Genomic DNA, 23,827 nt, shown 5'->3' on the forward strand with positions numbered 1-23,827 from the left:
CATAGACAATACGGTCAATTTACTGCAACCTATGTTTCAACAACTGCTTCAGTTCATCAATATTCATCAATCTTCATTAATATTCACCGATGTTTATTAATATTCATAATGAAAATACATTTCCAGCTAGTTTGAGTGTTAAAAAGCTCCCAATCTCTTTTCCATTTAAAATTAAATACAACTGACCTGAGCAATCAGCTGTATATTAATATAGAATAAATATAACAATAAATTATTGTATGATTATTATTCATAAATCATGTAGTAGTTTTTGTTTACTTCTTGTACTACAAATAAAATTTAGGGACAATACATGTTAACATTTCTGTCATTTACAAACACATAATAGACTGTGCAAAGTTCGCGCAAGTTTTGATGTTTACGTCACAATAAGAAATGGACATGGAAACCCTAGATTAACGAAACTTTCAATTTGCCTGAAAATTTGCACAGCCTTTTATTGTGTCACATTCACACAAAGGACACATCATATTTGGAATTCCCTCAACAAGATAAATCTTACAAAAATGGACAACCAACATTTACTGATACAAAATCTTTAAAAAACTAAAACAAATTGCTTAAAATATCTTTTAAGTAACAGTCTACATGTAATTAAATAAAAAAGGCCCAAACCAAATAGGTAGCAGTTAAAGGCACTGGACACTGTTGGTTATTGTCAAAGGTCAGTATTCTCACTTGGTGTATCCCATTATATGCATAAAACCTGTGAACACAAAAACTACATTACTTCAGAGGGAGTTGTTTCTCACAGCTTTGTGCTAACAATTATTTTGAGTAAATTACCAATAGTGTATAGTGCCTTAAACATTGGAACTTGTTGAGCTAAACTACCTCAATGAGGGACCCTGATCTCCCCTTGAGGATAATACTATTCTCACTTGGCGATGGTAATTCATTTTGCATAAGCGGCCAGCATTTATGCAGAAAATATTCTATTTAATGAAGCTATTTAATGAAGCATCATACAATTGGCGTAAACTAGAGACAGGCTCGAGGGTCATGACGGAGCAGTATGCAAAGCATCTGGAGTTGTCAAAAGCGTTTGGCAAATGTGCATAAGACGCTGCATTCTTTTTCAATTCAATGAACATTTATTGAATGAGATGAGACATTAAGCTTCAAGCCATGAGTAATGCATGTAGACAAACTCAGTTCATCATTAAGAGAAGGTGTTGGTCGCAGATTGCGCCAAGCAGCGCCTTGTATACCCTAAGATTGCGCCAAGCAGCGCCTTGTATACCTTAAGATTTAGTAGAAAGGACTCATGAAGGTGAAATTACAATGTTGGTAAAATAGTTAAATATTTTACAGGGACATCGATGTTCAACCTAAAGTTGTTGAGACTTAATAAATTTACGATATTTTGAAATTTTATTAATTAATTAATAAATAACGCTTTTTATTTTAATCTAAACTGCTATTTGGTAGTAGGTTCAAACTAACCTCTCATCACTGGGCAATGCTCATTTTAAATATCTGCTCCAGGATGTGGAATGTCAAAAGTTCAAATCCCACATGAGTCGCCAGCAGGATTCAGAAGCCACTGAATATACAGAGCTTTATCATTTATCGATATAAGGATAAAACCAATGTAACGTTACTTTGTACTTTTGTTAAAACTATCTATGTGATTCAAACCGTTAAAACATTCTTTGTAAATTATTGACTACGATACTGTTTCCACATTCTAGTTCTATGTTGAATCATTCTACATATCCCAACAAGACATCTTAATATCCCAACAAGACATCTTAATATCCCAACAAGACATCTTTATATCCCAACAAGCCATCTTAGTAAATTTGAATTGCATGGTTACTTTTTTGAAAAATCTGGCAGTCTTGAAAAATTACCAACCCTCACTTTAACTTTTTAAAATCTTCTATGTATTAAAAAGAAAACATATGTTTTAAGAGGTCTGCAGAGTTGCAGAAGGCTTGTTTGCAGAGTTTAAGAAAGCTGGTTTGCAGAATTACAGAATGCTGGTTTGCAGAGTTACAGAATGCTGGTTTGCAGAGTTTAAGAAAGCTGGTTTGCAGAGTTACAGAACGCTGGTTTGCAGAGTTACAGAACGCTGGTTTGCAGAGTTACAGAACGCAGGTCTGCAGAGTTAAAGAATGCTGGTTTGCAGATATACAGAGCCCTGGTTTGCAGAGTTACAGAACGCCGGTCTGCAGAGTTAAAGAATGCTGGTTTGCAGAGTTACAGATAACTGGTTTACAGAGTTACAGAACGCTGGTCTGTAGACTTGCAGGTTAATGCCAGCACATTGAGCAAATTGCAGCATCAATGGTATCCAATGTCCCAATATCACAAGTTATCACAGCGATCTGAATAATCAACTTGTGAAGCCGTTAGCTTTGACTTGTCTCATCTCAACCCAATGTAGTCTGTACAGGAGTACTAGAACAACAGCCAAAGTCCAGGTGGATTTAGGGGCAAGTAGTAGTGCCACGGCACCATAACAGTAGTACAGATTGATGCATTCCCACGTCATCCAGTTTAGCGCTGAGAATAAACATGCGTATGCCACAGCCGACCAGAAGAGACCTAGCGACTGTACTTGTCTCTGTGACGTCATTCTAGAAGTGCTGCCGTTCTGAATGGTGGATTTGCCGTTTCTGGTGGGTGTTGAGTTGGTTGTATGGTTACGTGTTGTGTGATTTGACGCGCTGTGTTGGATCCTGTCTAACTGCAGTGCAAAGTATAACGTGATTGGACCCTGGAACAAAATCATCTGAAATAGAAAGAAAGAATGCTTGCTAAAGAACCAGTACAAATTCAACTGATTTAAACATCATTTACAAACTTAATTTGATTTTACACAAGAACAGAATTTACTTTTTACAAAAATAATGTTTTTCGAACATTTCAACGATTTGGATTGACGGTCTTGTTTTTTGGCACATGGCAGAGCAAGATACATAAGTTTCTAACACACTACCCATGTGAGTGCAATTGATAGGTAGTTGCTCTGGTGGGTGGGGCTTAATGAATCTATCTAATGTCAAGTACAATACAGGATTTGGGGGGGGAGGGGGAGGTTGATAGTAAGATCCACTTACATTCAAAACACAGATGACGTAAGAGAAAGTCTCTCCAATGAAGTCTTCTCGAAGGAAGAATCCGTAGAAGGTATAGATACCAAAACTCTCACCCGAGACAGCACATACAAACCAAGGTCCTGCAAAAAAGGAAAAAAAATTGTAAAACCTTGCAAAAGTATACAAAAAATATACCAAAAGAGAGACTTTGGATGTAGGTGGCAGCAGACTTACCTGGTAAATTTTCATTGTTTTACGTATATCTGAGTGTGCACACACTACCAGTAAAACACATATAAATTAAACTTATATGTGAAAAAGTAAATCAATCCTAAACTTTTTTATAACAGGACACTTAAAAAGTGTACCTGTGTGCTGCAATCATCCCGAGTACGATATTTGTGTGCGGGTAAACTTACCAATCAGAGGGTAGAGTCCGATAATTAGAAGCCAGTAGAAGTACGTCTGATTGCTAGCTAAACCGATTAGACTCCTCAGCAACCCACTGCGGTAATGACCTAGAAATCATCAATAAACCAATTCATTGTTTAGTGTCAAACCAAACAACTCAAAGTCCTGTGGATTTTACTTGAATACAGTGCGCATCACTAATCATTATTTTAGGGGAAAGTCCACGCAGTCAGCTATGGACTGAAAACCCAATCCACATAGTGCTCCTGGCGTGATTCGAACTGGGGTCATAGAGGTGGAAGGCCAGGAAAGACACCACTACGGCAACTCGACCATCCAATTATGGATGTAAATGCATCTTTCTTCAATTTATTATTTAATTTGTGGCAAATAAAACCAGACACCTTTACCCCAAGGTATCAACTCAAGTCATTTCAAATCAACTCAAACACTCTTTTGTAAAATTAAGAAACAATGCACGAATCTACTCACCATTTTTAAGTGCCATCCATCGTAGAGAGAGTAGTGCCAAAACAAACACTACAACTGCACAGATGTACAGAATCCAAAACTGTTCCAAACAAAACAAAAGGTACAATTGGTGCTATATTTTATTTCATGTATACTTGAGTTGATTAGAAAAAACTATTCTTCTGGTTAGATTTTCATTTTGTTAACACTGGACCAAGATGGCACTTCTTTGCGGCCATGCAGCCCAATTTTAGACAGCCACAAAGAAAGTCAGAAATCCAAAGCCTATTTAACACCCTTCGAGCATCTCCTTGCTTCATACTGACAAATGTTACCAGCTGGGTCTGAAAAAATAGTAAAAGGCAACTATTCAGATTTAAGAGACCCATTGACTCAGCATTTCCTAACTCTGTCCATACCCAGTATTTCCCCACACAAGCTCACTTCGCCCTCAATGATTACTCAAAATCTCTTCAAATAGTCATTTTCAACTGGCACAATCTCATGTTTTGCTTTTCACTTACAATGAATGGTATATCTGTCAGCAGAAAGAATGATGGCATGAGCCATTGAGGAGGTCTGGAACCATCCAGAGAAAACTGGTACCCCTCACTGTGTATTCGGCCAGCGGCATCCTATAAAACAGAAGACAGATTTAGAGTTAAAACACAGCTCTTGTTGATTCTTTATCCTAGTTGGTTAAAACATTGTCACGTGGTGTTCACTCATCTAGTATCCAGCCAATGAGTGAACAATGAGTAAACAATGAGTAGTCAAGAGCTGCAATTTTGTTCGTCCGGGCACTAATGTTTCAAATTCTACGTTGTTTCTGACGGTTAGTCCTAGGTTATGAAATGCTCACTTGCAGTTTTAAACACTGACATCTTTTAAATGGCATAGTGTATGGTATGCCATTAAAACACAAATTGACTGGGCTTATTTGAGCATTATTAAACGAAAGTGTTTATGTACATGTATGTACACTTCGGGTCTTTAGGTGGTCACTCAAAAACCGTACGGGTGCATATTTAGTGCCCACATCAGTCAATATGTGCAGCATTTAGCCCAGGGACTTCTACTTTTTTATAAATACTAGAAGATATCCTTAACAGAGACATCAATAAAATTGAGATTTTGTTTTGTTCCACTTCTTGAATCTCAAACTTGATACATTGCCCAGGATATAAGAAATATAATGATCTTTCAGAAGCAACTAGGAGGTCCAGTGTGTTGTGAATCAACTGATTGTATGCTCTACTGCCCACACTGTTCCTTAATGACTTTGATCACCATTACTATTTACTGTTCCTAAATGACTCTACTTACCATAGCAGTAACTTTGATAGAGTGCAACCCAGCGGGATACTCAGATGGATCCCATGGAATCACAAAGAGTGGTCCTCTCACATGAACAGCTGATCCTAAAACTACACCGTCTATTTCTACTATTGTTGACGCAATGGTATCGGGAGAATGAACTAAAAACCTATGGACGATACAATCAAATTAACAGTTACAGACTGTGTAAGTCTCGTGCATAATCGAACAATGGGACTCATCAAAGTGCGAGAGTTTGTTTCCTTCATGAATCAAAGCATTTTTTTGGACCAAAGTGGTCCCAAAAAATGCTTGAATACACGCAAGACTTGCATGGTCAATGAGAAAATACAAGTTGTGTTGATGACAAATTGCAAGGAAAAAACTTATATTTGTTTTCTTACGACAGAAAACATTCTTGGACAAATCAAAGCATCAATGAAAGAAATCATTCCAATTATTTGAGTTGACATGACATGACAGTATGAAACTGCAAAAATCTCACAAAAACTAGCCAAGACGAACGCACAATAGTTTAGGGTCACAACACTTTGCTATGTCAACATGAAAATATAAACACTTGGGTCACACCATGGGTCTGTTTTTCTCAGGGCGAATAAAGGCAAACTAATCACTTAAAAGTTAAACAGAAAATATGTTACTTTTCATCTACCTCTTTTAGTAATAAATAGAGGGTCTGAAATTAACCTAGCAAGACTTGAAACAAAATTACAATAAAACCTTTTCTCCACCTGGGCCAAATTTGAAAGATGTTAAGCAGAAAGTACTGTGGGCACCAGTTGCCACAATGCAAACTTTACGAAATTGTAGCTGGTAACCAGTTTCTGTTAAGCAAGATTTGTCTGTGAAGTTGTTGTGCTTACAAGCTCAATTAAATTGGGGCCACAACTCTATCCCCCGTCACCTACATTGTAACACAATAAACCCAACCCATTGAGTTACCATAATGAGTGGTTCTATTTACCTGATATGTGTTGAATGCACCATTTTCCTGAGTGGTTCATGTCTGAGTGATAAGAATCTAGCTCTCTTTGGATTAGTGATTAGAATGACCGGCCATGTCCCAAACTTCACATCCACAAACGATAGGAGATCATGATCAAAAGCCATGACGCGATACCTACACAGATAGATAAATCAATTATTCACATTATTTATTACATATCTTGCAATATTGAACCCTCCTACTCTTACTCTTTGTAACATTTTCCAGTGAGCTGACCAACCACTTGAAACCATTCAACTGCAAGGGTTTGATATGGTGGCCGACTGTGATAATTGCCTCTTAGAAAATAGTAGGAAAATATTATTGAGTTACAAGGGTTTATTCTCACAGGGCTTGAAACTAACACCGGACCAAAGGCCTGAAGGGACAAAAGGCCCAAGGGGACAAAAGGCCCGAGGGGACAAAAGGCCCGAGGGGACAAAAGGCCCGAGGGGACAAAAGGCCCGAGGGGACAAAAGGCCCGAGGCCAGTGACTTTAACATTGGGTCAGTAAAGTCAGAATTGGAAAAGTCTGCTGGTCTGGGGTTCTTGTACTGACCCATAACACTGAGATCAATCTTTTCTTATAATGCTTGTTCAAATTAGACCATAACTCACAATGCTTTGTGAATGTTACACGTCTTGAACATAACTCACAATGCCTTGTGAATGTTACACATCTTGATCATAACTCACAATGCTTTGTGCATGTTACATGTTTTGACCATAACTCACAATGCTTTGTGAATGTTACATGTCTTGACCATAACTTACAATGCTTTGTGAATGTTACATGTCTTGACCATAACTTACAATGCTTTGTGAATGTTACACGTCTTGATCATAACTCACGACGCTTTGTGCATGTTAAATGTCTTGACCATAACTCACAATGCTTTGTGCATGTTACATGTCTTGACCATAACTCACAATGCTTTGTGAATGTTACATGTCTTGACCATAACTCACAATGCTATGTGAATGTTACACGTCTTGACCACAACTCACAATGCTTTGTGAATGTTACACGTCTTGACAATAACTCACAATGCTTTGTGCATGTTACACTTCATATCTTGGCCATAACTCACATTCTGTTTTCTTTCCAGTCTTCCAGTTCCAACTCAACCACACCATTCTTTTGAACAGCATTCATGTGTGGAACCATGCCACCAAAGCTGTGCAGATGACCGCATAAATATGTCACTCCAGTCCTAAAATTAATATATTAGAACCAAAAGAAGAATGCTTTATTCAGTGTCAGAAAATGATTGTTCTTTATGAATTCCTGTGTATATCCTAGCAAGGGAGATTTGAAGCCTGTCAATAGAGTGCAAACTAAGAACCGTTAAGGTTTATGAGTAAAAGATCAATCAAAATATTGTAATAATAAATGATCCGATTGATTCCATGTGCTCTCTACACAGCATGACATGGATATGACATTGGATCTAAAAGGGCAACATTTCATAAATTATGTAAGCATAACAAACGTGCTAAGCACAGAAAAATATTGCTGGTTACCAGTAAAAAGCCATTAAGGTTATACATTGTTGTGACTTGTGCCAAACCCTTTTTTAGCTTAGCATAATAATTTGCTGAGCAGTATTTTCTGCTAAGCAGCTTTATGAAACAGGGCCTTGATCAATCCGATTCTAATCATTACTGATCTGATTCATTCATTATGCCTTGCTGTATACAGCATGGCATGGATCTGACATTACTATGCATCGTGTCTGCCACCTGGCAATGTTACACAAACCATGACAGGTGAAATTAACATGTCATTCTTTGTACGCACAATTAGCATTCAATTACAATTTGTTATGGTTGGATGTGCGATTCAAACAACATCTACTTGATTGATAATCATGGATGGGTGACTAAACAGTTACCTTGAAGTAAATACAACATAAGAGAGGAGGGGTTCAGGCAAGCAGACAGGAATTGTAATTCAAAAAGTTAAAATTTCCTCGCAAACCAATCTGAAGAGTGTTTTGATCAAACCAAGAATGCCTCAAGTACATGTCTTCAAAAATCAAATTTGGTATGCCCTGCCTACCAATCCAAGAGCTGTTCTTGCTGTACGCACTGTATGAGTGGAATTCATTAACTCTTCTCAATAAAGACGAAGTAAACCTTTGGTTTTGGAACCGTTGACTTGTTTAAACCTTATATAAATGTAGATGTATAAAATAAAACTAACATGTAAAAATTTTGGATGAATGTGTTCAGGTGTTTTTTAACTGTTATGTCCACGCAGAAAGAATAATCCCCAAGAGGAAGTACAATCTAAGATTCACATCAAATTCACATTTAGGGGAATAAAAACTCAAATCCTTTTACATAACCACTTACTAATTGCTTAATAGTGAAGTGTTTCTCAAAATGCTTTATACTACCAAAAGCTGCTGTAGACTTCTAAATAAATCGTTATTGCCATTAAGTCTAAGAGTGATTACCAAGCCTACCTTCCCTAGTTCCCTTGAAACATGATCAAATACTTTCCCTTGAAACAGAATTCCAATGAACAGGTTGAATCAGTAGGGAATGCTGAGCATACTTACTGTAGAGCGTTAGAGAGCCTTGTATGAGGAGCTATGATTGTTGACGTAGGGTAGTGGCCAAAGAATACTGTGTGGTTGCTGAGCTTCTGATCCTTTGTAAAGTCTTCTAATTTCTGTAAATTGGACTGTGTAGGGAATCAAACCATTCAGGGTTTAGAATTGATTGGAATGAGTTTTGATTTTGTTTCAAGGACAAGTCATTTTACTTTACTGGTCATGACAGGCTTGTGAGTTTGTATGAACTTGGGATTGAGTCTGAGAGATGACTTTTGAGTCAGTTTACGTCTTATTCAAATGGCAGGATTGTAAAACAACTTTTAAGTTTACAAGTTAAAATATTAAAAACAAAAACAAATTTCTGTGTTGTAGTAATTTTCAAGATGTTCTGAATGAAAAACAATGAGTCCAAGAATCAACAACAAAAACAATGTCTTGACATACGGGCCCAATTTAATGGTTCTGCTTACCGCTGAATTCTACGCTTAGGGTCACCGCTTACATTCAAGCACCAAATTTCTTTGCTAGCTGTGTAAGCAAAGAATGCCTAGTAGCATGGAGTACGCACACGCACAAGCCAAAATTCCCGGCTAACCTGTGAAATACCCTAAGACGTATGCACAGAATCTTTGCTTATGGTCATAATGGTAAGCAGAGCAATGAAATTGGGCCCTGGTGATGAATAAACATAAGTGAATGGTGTCATGTGGCTGTGATTGGTCGAAGCATTCAGTAGGCGGCACTTAATTGATTAGTTTAATCCTCACCTCATCCAGGATCCCAAAGAAGTTGAATGGTCTCTTAGGTCCAGGGTTGAGTATTGCATAGACAGAGACGAATGAGTAGGTGCCAAAAGGGAGTTTGTGCTGGTATCGGAAAGTACCATCTCCACCCGATCCCCGTACAGAATATTTCCTTCAGAAATAAAAAGGGAAACAAATAATATGACAAGGAACTTTTAACCAATAACAGTATGAAATTCATCAAATTCAAACAAAACCAGATTGGTAGTAGTCAGAGCAAACGTGTTTATGTCATGTTGCAACTTGACCATAAATAAACAAATGACGAAAACCTACCATTTTGCCTAAACTGGGAACAGGAATCAGACAAGGACAAGAAAAACCTGGAAGTCCATTGAAGTTCTTTGGTTCAAATATATTTTAATAAATACAAAAAAATTCTTGCATCACAAAGCCTGAGGCCCTAACCCAAGGCAAAATGTCATCTCACTTTAAACTATAAAGGCGTTTTATTTCCATTGGTAATTCTATCTTTTTTTTTTTTTTTAACATCAAAATAAAAATAAAAAGATGCAATAATTACCTGTAATAATTGAACTGATGATCTGCACCAGGAACACCAAATGCATCTGCCCAGAAAGAGACAATAAAGTTAAATTCTGAACGAGGTTGGCGATAATAGCACATGAAACCACAATGACAGTGGGCAGAAGGGGCCCCATGGTCTTGAGGCTAAACCACTCATCTTCCAGAAAGTTTCATTTTAGAGGTCTTTTCAAAATCTTTAGATCACTACAAATGCAACTTCACTAGGGGTTTCGGACCCAATAAGTTGGTATCTAGTGTCTCGCATCTTTAGTTTGTTGTTTAGTCTTTCAACAATTGTAAAAAAAAAAAAACAGAGAAAAAAGAAATCATAATGAAGTCCAGAAAAACTCCTGGGCGTGCTGAGCTTGAAGTGATATTCGGATGGTATATGGCACTAAGGATTCCAAGCCTGTTGTATCAATTGTGAATTACACTTAGAAAAATAAAACTACAAAGTTAGTTGTTTTACTAATTCTATCATTCAATACAAAATGTTTATTTCGGCGTTGTTTTCACGGTTTATATGTCTGTATCCCTTGGTGAACTATGACTTTCTTATCTCTTTCACAATCTCTTTGGATAAAAAAAACATACTTTTACACTTTTATACTTTTTTATGTAAATTGTCCTTTTTTAACACATAAATGAATTGAAATGATCTACACTCAAATACTCCTACAATCATGAGTTTTAATCTTTCCTTCACTGTGCGATACCACATAAAACCCAACATGGCGAGCAGCCTTCCAACAATTCTGCTAATCTAAGACTAACAGACACAGCATGACGTTAAGTACTACAAGAGCATCAAGAGGCTTCAACTTACCATGGTTACCTCGGACATCTATCCAGATTGTTTTTTCTGTCACATGAGCATGATCCAGAGTGTTACGATAAGTCTGCCATTCAACTTCATATTGCCTCGAACCTAAATTGTCTTTCGTTTTAGCATCAGTGAGATCACCTGTAAGGTACACAAATTCAAAACCCATTATTAAACCTATTTATGTTTGCTTAACAAATTTATTCAATTAGCTTGAAAGTAGCCCATTTAAATGTATGTTGACTACATTGAACTTTTGCTGGTAAACCTAGTTTTGTTTTAAGGCAATATATTTGCAAAGGATGTGCCTTGAAGGCAATGTATACCTATGGTTTCGGGAATCGTTCTAATTTCTAAAAATGTTGATACAATAAAACTAACTTGTGGAAATTTAATTTCAAAAGGTTAAAGCGCTTTTGAGATACTGCTTAAAATCTGGAGCGCTATGTCCCTGCAAAAGAATAATCCGTTAATGGAATACACAATCTGAGAAATGTTTCGGGGATGCAACCATTTTTAGATCAAAATGTTTTTGAATGCCTCTCTATAAAACTACATTCCGTTGAAGGGAATTATTTCTCAAATTGCCATGCACATGAATTGGTTTGGTCATTAATTTTTGGAGTAATTATCAAAGGTATACGCTAACCCTCCATTTAAAGGCAGTGGACACTATTGTAATTACTCAAAGTAGTTATTAGCATAAAACCTTTCTAGGTAATGAGTAATGGGGAGAGGTTGGTAGTATAAAACATTGTGAGAAACAGCTCCCTCTGAAGTAACGTAGTTTTCGAGAAAGAAGTATATTGACAAGAATTTGATTTCGAGACCTCAGATTTAGAATTTGAGGTCTCGAAATCAAGCATCTGAAAGCACACAACTTCGTGTGACAAGGGTGTTTTTTCTTTTATTATTACCTCGCAACTTCGACGACCAATTGAGCTGAAATTTTCACAAGTTTGTTATTTTATGCATATGTTGAGCTACACAGGTGAGAAGACCGGTCTTTGACAATTACCAATAGTGTCCAGTGTCTTTAAGTACTGGATTGGTAATTGTAAAAAATAAATATTGGTTTCAATTTGAAAGCTCAGTTCCAATCTTACAGACAGCTAATCCCTTTTAAAAACATTGTCAGTGTGACACAAAATAAAATCTGAAGACCCAATCAATCACAGTAGCTTGTTTTAAGTGTTTAGTGCAAAAAACGAAGAGTAAGGATCACATATAAAACAAATTTGTGTACATTGTAATGTAAATTGTACGCACTGTATTCTGAATTATATACCCTTTCCCAACTGTGTACACAATCTGTAATGCAAAATACCTTTATCAAGGTTGTTTTATATTTGTATAAATCCAACATGGTAAACTCACATCATGGACATCCTTCAAATTTAGGAAATAGCCAACTCTTGAATGATGTCACCAATCATTCAACTTATGCAATTTATTTGACTGCCTAATAATGAAATTACACAATTTGGCCTTGGGACTGATGGTACTGTCTACTGACAAACCAATCCTGCCAGGACGGAAAGCAGTTTAATTTGAATTCCCATGCCTGAACGTAAATTGGATAATCAAATCACCACCAGACTGTGATTCTTTAGAAACTTATTTACGCCGATGTGCATTGTGAATGGAAATGCAAGTCTGGTACCCAAGCACCCAAGATACGTGCCCATGCATAATCAGCATGTGACGTTGACTAGTGAAGTGAGTCTACATGTACTGTCAGTGGAAACCGTTACCAGGCAATGCCCTTCATCAAACACCTTGGGGCCATTTTCATAACTGACTTCAAAGTGAAGATTCCTTTTAAAATAACAAATTATCGTAACAGATTTCAAAGAAATTGATGCAGGTATGAACACTAATACGTGGTTTACATTGTGGGGTACATGTTCAGAGTCTACAGGTAAAAACATGTACAATGTGTACATGATATAAACAATATGGTGTGCGTGTATGTACGTTTAATCATAGAGGTCCCTTGCTCTATATGGTTTAATCTTTCAGATAATGTTAATACACTAGTGCACAAAGGTGGAAATTGCACATACATGTATATAAGGTTTATCGAGACATGTGTGTACATGTACATTCCCATTTTATTAATACAAATATGTGTAGGTGGAGGTCAATTTTTTATTAAATGTTGTACTCCTTGGTGCTTCCAAGATGGTACAGGGTACAGATTGTCTTCATCAACATATAAGACAACAAGTTTTACGGACAAGGGTCTAATTTTCCTTCCCTTAATTGTGAATGTATCCCTTAATTGTGAATGTGTGAACAGGAAAAATCAAAACAAATCAGGGGCCTAGATTCTTCAAGGTGCAAAATAGAGCACTGTCTTGCACAAGTCTGTAACATAATGCCATCAGAAGGCTTGTTGTCAATCGTGCATTTATTTCATGGTCACTTGCACACATGTACATGTACCATGTACCATGGAAGTAGAAATTCCTCCATGCCTGTAAGGCCACATGTGGTCCACATGATAACAAAAACAGGAACTAGCATGTAGCAAACAACACGACCAATACATGTACATTACATATTCCCTTTCAACCACACTACTGCAGAAAGTTTGTTGACCTTACAATATCCATGCTGACACAAATAAACCAGAAAGTGGAAATGAAAGGTCACAAAGCTGCCAGGTTTGTTGACTGGAAAAGCCCCACTTTTGCATACAATGGTGATCTCACACAATACTTGCTATTTGTACCTCCACATGTCAAGTTGATAATATGGGCAAGCTTGGAGCTGGTCAGATATTATATTGGGAAATACAATGAGAACAATTGAAATCTGTTTACACAATGTTATCTTGTGTTGAATTGTTTGTGGAGGAAGACAGTTTCTTCATCCATTGTGTATTCGCAGCTGATCATGATTGTCAGATAGAAAGGCAAACAAACCATTCTTGCCAAATCAAATGAAATAGAAAGTGTGTCAATTTAATGAGTATTAGGTTAGACAAAGCAGAGTATTGCTAACTATCAGGAGAACAAATAAACTGTGCAAGACTCTTGTGTTGTATAAGCTGGACAATGTTGAACTTTTTAGTTAACTCTTTGTTGCGTGCGTTTTTAACCAAATTCCAAGTTTTTTTAATAGTATTTTTAAATTCTGTTTTTATTGGAAATAGAAAATATTTCAAAAAAAAAAACATTTATCTTGCTGATTTGTGTTGCCTTGATACCTCCCAAAGTCAATTATATTGCCCGTTCATAACAAAGTATTTTAATCCCCAGGGGTATATGGGTACCTGCGAGGGAAGAATTGGTTGTTGTGATTGAGGTAGTAGCTTTGTTCCCTACATAACTGGCAGTACAAGCTGTATACTCCATGGGGAGCTGAGATGATAAAAGGTATCTAAAGAAATCGCCACTACATTTTGTATAATGTCATAATTACAAACTTAATGTCCACTCTTATTATCATAGTATGAATTTATCATCACGCAGAAGGTAAAGTTTCAATCAATTTAATATCTTTGTCTCCTTACATGTTAGACTGTTTAATTCACTACTGGTCTGTGAGCCTTGCAGGAATTTCATCAAATTACTAAATATGTGGATAATGGGCGATTGACAATAAATTTCTCATTTGTTTTGAGGAAAGCCAATACTGTATTGACTGTTGAGGCAGGGTACAGCCTGGTTGGATTACAATCTTAAAATGGTGTGATTCACCCACGCCTGTCCTTTGAGCAATCAAGCTTGCAACACAGTACAAAAAGCCCTATACTAAATTTTAAATAATTCAAAATGATATCAAAGAAGTATGAAATTGTATCGGTCTGAAACATCTAAAGATTCCTTACTCCCAAGAAATGAAACATTTTTTATATGAAAACAGAACTTAAATTGGTATTGTATTGTCTATTTGTAATTTTATTGATTGTATTCCTCATCCAGCTCTGTACTCCATGTGTGTTTTTGTTTTAAATTGTAATCCTTCTTGTAATTTTGTTAATGTTTTTACTAATTAATTGTTAATTACTGATTGCAAATTACATCCAAATGAAATGAAAATGAAAGGACGGGGTCTTACCTGTGACTAACACTAACGTTGGTTTAATCACACCGATGTTTTCATTGCAGAACTGTTTGAAATCAGTCGTGCGTTGGGGATCCCTGAACCGTGATATATGAACATCAGATATCTGTCCCAACAAAAGACAAAATTTAAACTTGGTTTATAAAAAAGTTGACGTTGACGAAATAGTATTTGAACCCACAAATGACAGTTGCTTATTTTGATTGCCGCTATTAAAATGAGCCATGAAAATAACCCAAAACCCCCAGGCAAATCTAAACTGTTATCCTACATTCAAAAGTTTTTGACAAATCAAATACATAGGCCTAAATTTTATGTCATAAATGTAAAGACTTAGGTTCTCCACAAGAAATCCTGTGTACAAAGTCTATGGAAGGTTCTTAACTCCAGGGACAAAGAAAAGAACAAAAGATGCCTCCACAAAAATCTTTCATTTTGTGTGTGTGGCCCATGGGTGAAATAGCGTTAAGCAAAAAAATGTAGCAGTGTATGTCCACACATGTTTGAGGATGTGGTAAATCAAGGAATTTTTTTTATTATCCATTGTTTGAACATAGTTTTGCATTGCCCACATTCCTATTAATGAATTCCTCAGTGTTATTGGGCAGACAAACTCATGTATACACGTACAGGAATTGTTCTTCCAAAATGAGGGGGGGGGGGGGAAATAATCAGGAAGTCGAAAACCCAAAATATTGACAGCACAAAAACCTGTAAGAATACCAATATCACTCACTTGGATGAACCAAAACAGATTGTCAAACTTATCGCCCGGAAAGGGTGCCACATCACCCAGTGGGTGAGGGGGAACATCAAGGGGTGTAGGAACCGAATAGTGATCCAATGTGCGAGCCCATAGCCATGATAATAGGCTGATTGTTAGGAAGAGGAGCAAGGTACACCAGCCTAGAACCTTGGCCATAGTCCTGTTTGGAGTCTTGTTGAGCAATAAGGTCATACACAGTCAGTAGCTGCAAAGGTAATGTGCAAATAAAATAAACAGAAATTAATACATAAAATAATACACCTAAATATAAAATTAAAATAATATTACCACAGTTTGCATGTATGGCAAATAATATAGAGAATAACAATTATCCATCAATGTTATTGGGTTTGTGACAAAAATGACAAGATCTAAATTGCCCAACTGTACTCTACCTCCCCGTCTCCACAATATATTCATCATTAAAAAATATTTTCAGATTTTTTGCTAGACGCCTTACAAATATATTTACGCCTCATATTTTAAGCTGCAGTTTTAGCATTCTAAATATTGACTTTGCTAAACATGAGGCATTGAACTTCGTTGCTAAGCAACCATGGTACATAATCGCATGAATGCCTTCATTTAATGTTCGATTTGGCCACACAATGTTGTCTACCTCGGAACACTCTGAAGAATTCCACCTTACAAAAATTGAGGGGAAAAACTAGCCTTGCATCTTCAATAATGGAGTGAAAGCTGAGGCCCGAAGGTTAAGGGATGAACAAAAAAATCGTGAGTTAGCAGCAATTGCGTCTAGCAGCACTTGCTCGTACTGCACTTAGGTTGTTCTGCCGTGTTTTTACAATGGATTTAAACATTTCAATTAAATCCAATCTACTTAATTCATTTTGGTTTCATAACAACAAATTTACCAAAGGTTTAGTACACCCTGACACAAGAGGATTTGGAACAAATTTCACTCAATCCACAATTGAAGGAACCTGTGCAATTTTTAATCTGCAAGCTTTTTTCCCTTTTTTTGTGGGGGTAGGGGAAAAACGCTGTATCTATAGAAAATGTCTTTCACTGTATCCCAAATGTCCTACATGTACAACATCAAATATTCCATGAAATACTAACATAAATGTGTTATCCCAATGTTCCTTTTATATTGGTTCTTGTAAATTCTGAAAAAATGTAAGAACATAAAGTGACACAGAAACCTTTCTTGATAAAGGTAGCAGGGTTGGTAACTGAACAAAATAACATTGATTAGTTTCAGTATAAGAGTTTTCTGATGCAAGTCCCAATCCTTTAAAGAAATTTTTCCTGTCAGAAATAAAGTCAAATTTGAGAATGTAGCATTCTTTGCATGCTTCTGAGTGCTCACATGTACATCATTTGAAATGTAAGCATACAGTATACAGCACACAACATTTTGCACAGGGAATCTTAGGCAAAACATAAAGCGATTCCTTATTGTTTCACTGAATGCGAGTACTGCATTGGATGAAATGTTCACAGCTTGTTTGTACGGTATTTTTTTTATTTATTTTTATTGAAACCTTAGTCTGCAATTGAAACTTGTGAATAAGGATGAATTTAATCCTTCTATAAGAAGAGATTAAAACCTCACAATTGCTCATCAGTTACCAGTAAACCTCAGAGACAAGAACCCTGGGCTGAATTCATGCGTCACTATGACAAGACCCCAACAACCTTGCATACTGACGTCAGAAGACATTCACTCATACGTAAACATGAATGGCTCAAATGAACAGTGGATAAACTGCTTTTAGTCTGAATAATGCATTCCTTTTTATCAACTGCAAAAATGGATGGTTTGTGAGAGCATTCTACTCTGTGCATAACTCTTTGAGATTAAATTCTTGAAATTTGGGGGAGGGGGAAACTTAAGAAAAATCTTAGTCTGATCACGAATTGAAATTGTACACTTTCAATTCTTAATAATGTTTAAGAAATGTACACTGTAGGTGGATTGATAAGCACATTCATTCCCATCCACTCAGTTTTCAAAATGTTTCCCATAAACTGGAAATTTCAACAACAAAAAATTGAAGTGGCTTTGCATATTTTTTAATATTGAAAAATTAAAAACAGAAAAAAAGATTGAAAATATATCGACCAATTTGCTAATTGAGCAAAGGACATTTTTTTTCATACAAAACAGAGTTTCAAAAATACCTTTTGTTCTTTGGATTTTATTTTATTTTCACGTTATAAATGTCATTTCTATCTTACTTTCAAGGTTTTTTTTTATCATCATGACCAGAATAAATCTGAAATGTTGAAATAGATTACTTGACATTAGTCTATGAGGTCAAAATAGAGTTTAAGAATTAAAAAACTAAAACAAAAGCTAATGGGCATGATGTCAGCCTTCTGATCTCATAGCAATGGACAAACCAATTATTCACTTGTAAGTTAATTGACCAACACATCTTATTGATAAAAAACATCTGGAACAAAGCAAACATGACATTATGATTTGTACATTTCAGCTGAGGTTATGTTAAACTAGACCAAGTCTCATTATAATTGAAAGATTTGTCCCCAGTGTACTGTGAAAACAAGAGCTGCATGGGTTATACACCAATGAATAGTTAGGATCTATATGATTGTACCCTCAAGGGCAGGCAGGGATTAAGAAGTGGATCAAATGGATTGAATTAAAGTTAAACCTTATCACCCTTAATCATCTTACATATTCTAGGGTGTATTATGATAAACAGGTGACTTTCCCTCAGACAAACACTGAGAGGACATGGCTTAAATTATTACCGTCAGGGCTCGAAATACCCATTGGACCAATGGCCATAGTCTAGTAATTTAAGGGTTAGCAAACAACCCAGAATACATCATGCAGTTTTTCTTTAAACACATATCTTTGAAGATTTACTTTAAAATGTACACTGTGTCATCTTTTAAATTCCAAATCTCCTCTAAATGTTCAGAACAGATTTAAAAAGCACAGCAATTCAGTTTTTGTACAAAATATTTCTAGTATGACAGTGAAAGTTCCGATCTACAATATTTTCTTGAAATTCGAGCCGTGACAAAGTTACATTTATAAGGAAACAAAGACTTGTATGAACCGGTTTACAAACATGCTGATGAGATGGGGGTACAATTACTACATATTACATTGAAACCAATTGCATAGAGTGTTATAGCAGAAACGGTTGCCAAGCAAAAATTAAGCACATTTTTTGTGTCATACAGAGATTATTAAGGTAAAAGGATCAAAGACTAAGAACAGAGTTTAAAACATTGATTTTTCTATTGTGATGAGAATTATTTGAGAAAACTCTCTGGAGGAAACTCATTCTTGAACAAGAAATTATTTAGAAACTAGGTTTTAATTACGCTGTTCAAGTTTGGTTTTTGAGTGGTTATTTTTCGGGGGGGGGGGCACTTTAAAAGACTTTGATATTGACACAGACACTTACTAATTCAGGGGAGGGTCACCTTCAAAGTACTCTGTGAAAGTTAAAATCTAAAAGGGGATATTTAACTGCGTCATCAATTTCATTTTGACTGGTACTCCATTTCTGCTGTCAACTCTATGAAATTGGCTCTTATAATTGTACACTGACAGACTGACATAAAATCACTGTTAATTACACTCACTGTTAATTACAAAAACATGCACTTTAGAAAAAGAAAAAAAAATGGTTTTAAAACCCTGTAGAGACCAGTAATTTCTGTAAACATTCAGACTTGGCAAATTGTTATTTATTTAGTACAAATCATCTACTTTTTTCATGCATTGAGAATTAAAGGTTTTCTTGAAATGCAAAACTGGAAATATTGGAAAATATAAATTTTGGGAAATTTCTGTCATAAAAATCAAATAAAATTATAAGAACAATTGTCCCCTATCTTTGACTTTCTGTGTGGTGAAGAAAGTCAAATATTGTGGCTGCAAGTTGGTGCAAGCTGTTCCAAAGCTCTGGAGGGTTTAATGATGGACATGAACAATGAATACAGCACAATATGTGTGAGAATGTTACATGAGTATTGTTCTAATCTAGGAAGACAACATGCATACAACATGAACACAAAATGTACCCAATTACAAACGCAGAACTTTGCGCTTGATAATTCGTAATTGCAGTGATGGAAATATTCTACACAGTTGTTATGAATTTGAAAAAGAACAGTAAAATGTAGTTTTACTTACACTGTGTGGATATTTAAAGAAGTGCTGGTACTCTTGGTACTGCATAGAATACACAACAAATCTCATCAAAAAATATTGTCATTGACATCACTTACCATTGTGTACTTTTCAATTTTATTGATAATGACTAACAGGATAAATAATTCCAGGAAAAGAATTGCTTTGTTGATGAGGTTCAAACTGTGCGAGTTTTTCACATATTTTTGTAATAGTTAAATGGCAACGTTATTAATTGTTTTATCAAAGCATTATTTGTGCATGCAATGCTGATGCCTACCAAGTTATACAGACGTATAGCTCTACAATCTATCTCTTGTGACAGAGGCCCTTTAATATGCAGGTCTAAGCAAAAGGGTTTATTGTCAGACATGAATTGCATCATGCTTGACTGTGCCAAGCTAAATGATGCAATGTGCCAATATAATGTCAACAACCTCTAATTGGTTAGCTGAATCTATGGGGTTTCAAATGTTATGTCCTTACAAATTGTGTGGTGATGACTGTATCAATTGCAGCATAACACTGACCCAATTTATCTGACCTCATCATCACAAATCTAGGTTGTGCCATTTTGGGAGTGTGTGCATATTAGGTGATGCAGCATTAACATGCTTCCCTGTTTCATCCAATATACAATCTACCTCATGTGACAAAGTCCCTTTAATATAAGACAGGTCGAAACCAAAGGGTTTATCTTTGTTATGTCATTTCGAGAGTCAATATCAATGTGAGTTTTAGGTGATGCAGCATTTAAATGCTTCCCTGTTTCACCCATAATGGTGAGCATCCATGCACAAATGTATGTGACACGCATGCAAGATGGTCTTATAACCCAGGAGGCCATTTACTTTTATGTAGCTCTGAACGTTATCCTTTAAAAATACACCTTCATAGTAGGACTCTGTATACACTATACATGTTATAAACACAAATATTATTTTAGCTCATGTAAAACGTAATTTCGTGACACTGTATAACTCATCTCTCAAAAGCTACAACACCTCAGCTTTTAAATTTTTTAAGGTAGGCCTATGCTTTCTACTAGTATCATTAATTCTGCGGACATTGTGTTTTGTGTTGCAAAAATGACCAAAATCGCAAAATGTAAACTTCTTTTATTTTGGGTTATTGTATTCAAAGTTAAGGTATTATTTTAAAAGCAAGCATTTAAAAGACATTCTGGTAAAAGAAAATATGTAGTTAGTAAAAATGTATACTTTTTTGTCTGATGTATCACTCACACTGCTTTTAAAGGAATGCATCAATTATTATGTTTATTGTCACCCAAGGTAACATTCTACCCAGTACAGTGGTGTACTATGTTGGTCTATAAAGCTATTGATTGATCGTTTTATAAAAGTAGCTTCTGCTGCCCAGATCTCAAGCCTTACACAACTAAAGACCTGCCAAATAATCAATAAAGTTCATTCCAGTGTAAAATGTGTTGCAATAATCCCTGGTTCCAATAAAATGGGGTTTTCCATCAGCCCCAGATAGCTCCTCTTCAATCTAAGGATCAATAAAATCAATCCAATACCAAGATGTTCAACCAAGGATGAAGGTCTGACTATGGAGGAATAGCATGTGTTGGTACAAACATTAGCTGCAGCCATAACAAAGTGATCAGCCTTGACATGCTTCATACTAGTTGTTAACAGGCAACAAATTTCTACTATACTAGGACTTCTCAAATTGAGGGGCACCAAAGCAATGACCATGGGAGAAGGACATGGGTAGTTGTTTCTGTTGCTGCCAGGAAGTATCTGACATGGTTTACATAGAGCCTTTCATCTTACTTGAAAGAACCATGAAAAAGAAACATGAAAGGAGAAAGTTCCTTTCTCCATGTTTGAACACGAATCATCCATCAGAAAATACACAATCACTTTCAACTGATTATTTTCAGAATTAAAACTACCAATACTTCACGCATTTAATCTGTGGTGTTCTCAAGAACCAATCACAATCAATGTGTTTTTCTTCTTTTCAAGCTTCACTGAGTAAAACACCATGTGTCGGAAAAGCAAAAAGGCAAATCAATTGTTCTATCATGATAGCTGGATACCACCAATGTACTGTTTGGTTTGTGGATAAATAACCACAAATCCCACACATTGGACCGATCTGTTGTCTGATCAGACTCAGAATCAGATGCCTTGATAACAGGTGTGTACAGTTCTATTCCTGCACTTTGAAAAATCAACCTGGCCTCATGGCCTGAGTCAGCAAATTACTTTTCTCAGGTCATGTATAATGCAGTCCGAATTGAGTGACTAATTACCCAGCCTGGGTCCCAATTCAGTATTCATAGCTCCTTGGTGTTACAGGCCTGAAATTGCAAAAATATTTGCAGAAATATTAGGCCTAGTACTAGACCACAAAAAATGTCTTCTATTATCTGGACCTTCAGAGGTTTAAATTTTAAAATCCACAGTATGCGTTTGTATCAACTAAAAGCAAAAGGGATGTGATTCTAGTTGTACTATGATAGATGACAAAACGTCTTTTTTTGCCACCCCCCCCCCCCCCTAATGAACAGGGCCCAATTTTATAGCGCTGCTTAACGGTAAGCAAATTTGCATGCTTACTGTAGAAAAAAAATTTGCTTTAAAAGCCTTAGCGTACTTCACAATCTAGCAGAAAAATGGGCCGGCCATTTTGCGTGTTTACCGTGGACTTGCATTTTGACATTATTTATTTTCAGACGGTAAGCACCGGAGGGTTAGCGTGCCTTTTCGTGTGCTTAAATACGGTTAGCAGCGCTATGAAATAGAAATCGCACAGTAAACACAAAATCGGCCGCTAAGCAACGCTAAGAAATTGGGCCAAATGGGTGTTGACATTTTAAAAGAAAGATGAATCAGCCAAATAATTCCTGTTGTTTATGTTTATCAAATAAAATACTTTTGAAGAAGACGTCACTTATTGCTGCAGAAACAACTTCAAGGACAAGACCTGTGGTCATGGCGGTGGTCTAGTGGAAAGTTTATTTGTTAAGGTGTTTTTCTTGACAGAGGACAATGAAACCCCTGATTCTCCTCTGTGCTGACAAATTGAGAATCTTCTTTAAATTTTATAAAGACTTTATTAAAGTAATGATATTATTATAACATTAAATTTGAGCATCAGAAACAAATGTAATGTATAAAGCTACTATTTCATAGCCCTGCCCAATATTTAAGCACACATTAAAAAATACCTAGGCCCTACCTACACAAAAATGATGATGTGACATTTCAGAAATAAACAATGTGACATTTTTGACAATCATCGTGATGTGTGCTGCAGCCTAGGAGGCTGTTGCAGCACAATAACAACAACTACAACAACAGATCGGAGATAAAACATCCATAAAACTAATCACAGAATACTCACGTATTAACACTTCTTTGAAAAATATTATCTCAAGAATGGGGAGATCACAGCAACCTACTCCGTACTCTCGTCCCCTTGCAAGAGGTTTTGACGTTTCGTACGTTTTCGACGTCCACACTAAGATAAATACCCAGCCGTCTGTGTCATTTTTGTATAGGGTTTTCCATCAGCTGGTGTTAAGAACTAAAACTGAGCCAAATTATCGTCATTCGAAAACTCGGAATCGATTACACAGATTGGTAAACTTGAGTTAGTCTGCGTGCGTTTCTTTCAAGACTACAAACTGAAAAAAACCATAAAATTTAAAATGAAATGAACAATTTAATCTTTTATGATGCCCAGAAAAGAAAGCCTAAATAAGAACAGACTTACCGAACCCAGAACGTGTCTTAGGGGGACTTGAAACTAAATGCTGACGTCAAGATCCCTCATAAAACAACCACTGTAGTATCGATTCTTTGAAAAATAGTCGGC

The 23,827-nt window shown here is 36.2% G+C and overlaps 1 protein-coding gene across 2 annotated transcripts; it reads right to left on the bottom strand.

Moving 5' to 3' along the window:
- Window positions 1-52: 52 nt before the first annotated feature.
- Window positions 53-23,640, bottom strand: LOC139938823 (transmembrane protein 62-like). Of its 2 annotated transcripts, XM_071934466.1 has the most exons (16): window positions 23,354-23,640; window positions 19,979-20,017; window positions 15,802-16,036; window positions 15,060-15,171; window positions 10,995-11,132; window positions 10,164-10,209; window positions 9,605-9,752; window positions 8,841-8,965; window positions 7,365-7,487; window positions 6,253-6,408; window positions 5,277-5,436; window positions 4,475-4,585; window positions 3,972-4,050; window positions 3,488-3,586; window positions 3,090-3,208; window positions 53-2,761 (listed from the first exon to the last, which is right to left on the bottom strand). In XM_071934466.1, the coding sequence occupies exons 3-16, from the start codon at window positions 16,021-16,023 to the stop codon at window positions 2,363-2,365; spliced, it is 2,037 nt and encodes a 678-aa protein (XP_071790567.1). In that variant the 5' UTR covers window positions 16,024-16,036; window positions 19,979-20,017; window positions 23,354-23,640; the 3' UTR covers window positions 53-2,362. The 2 variants fall into 2 exon arrangements, with proteins under 2 accessions (XP_071790567.1, XP_071790573.1); XM_071934472.1 differs by lacking the exon at window positions 19,979-20,017 and having other exon boundaries at window positions 23,354-23,628.
- Between the last annotated feature and the right edge of the window lie 187 nt (window positions 23,641-23,827).

Source organism: Asterias amurensis, chromosome 1 (assembly GCF_032118995.1).
Source record: "Asterias amurensis chromosome 1, ASM3211899v1".
In the NCBI taxonomy this organism is placed as follows: Eukaryota; Metazoa; Echinodermata; class Asteroidea; order Forcipulatida; family Asteriidae; genus Asterias; species Asterias amurensis.

What these genes read in the sequence shown, in the direction of transcription:
- LOC139938823 (XM_071934466.1), bottom strand. Translation starts at nt 16,023, where the DNA reads ATGACCTTATTGCTCAACAAGACTCCAAACAGGACTATGGCCAAGGTT. An exon ending in CATCAGTTCAATTATTACAG is followed by an intron (nt 9,753 to 10,163) that starts GTAATTATTGCA and finishes TTATTTCTGAAG; the next exon opens with GAAATATTCTGTACGGGGAT. An exon ending in GACTGGAAAGAAAACAGAAT is followed by an intron (nt 6,409 to 7,364) that starts GTGAGTTATGGC and finishes CTATCTGTGTAG; the next exon opens with GTATCGCGTCATGGCTTTTG.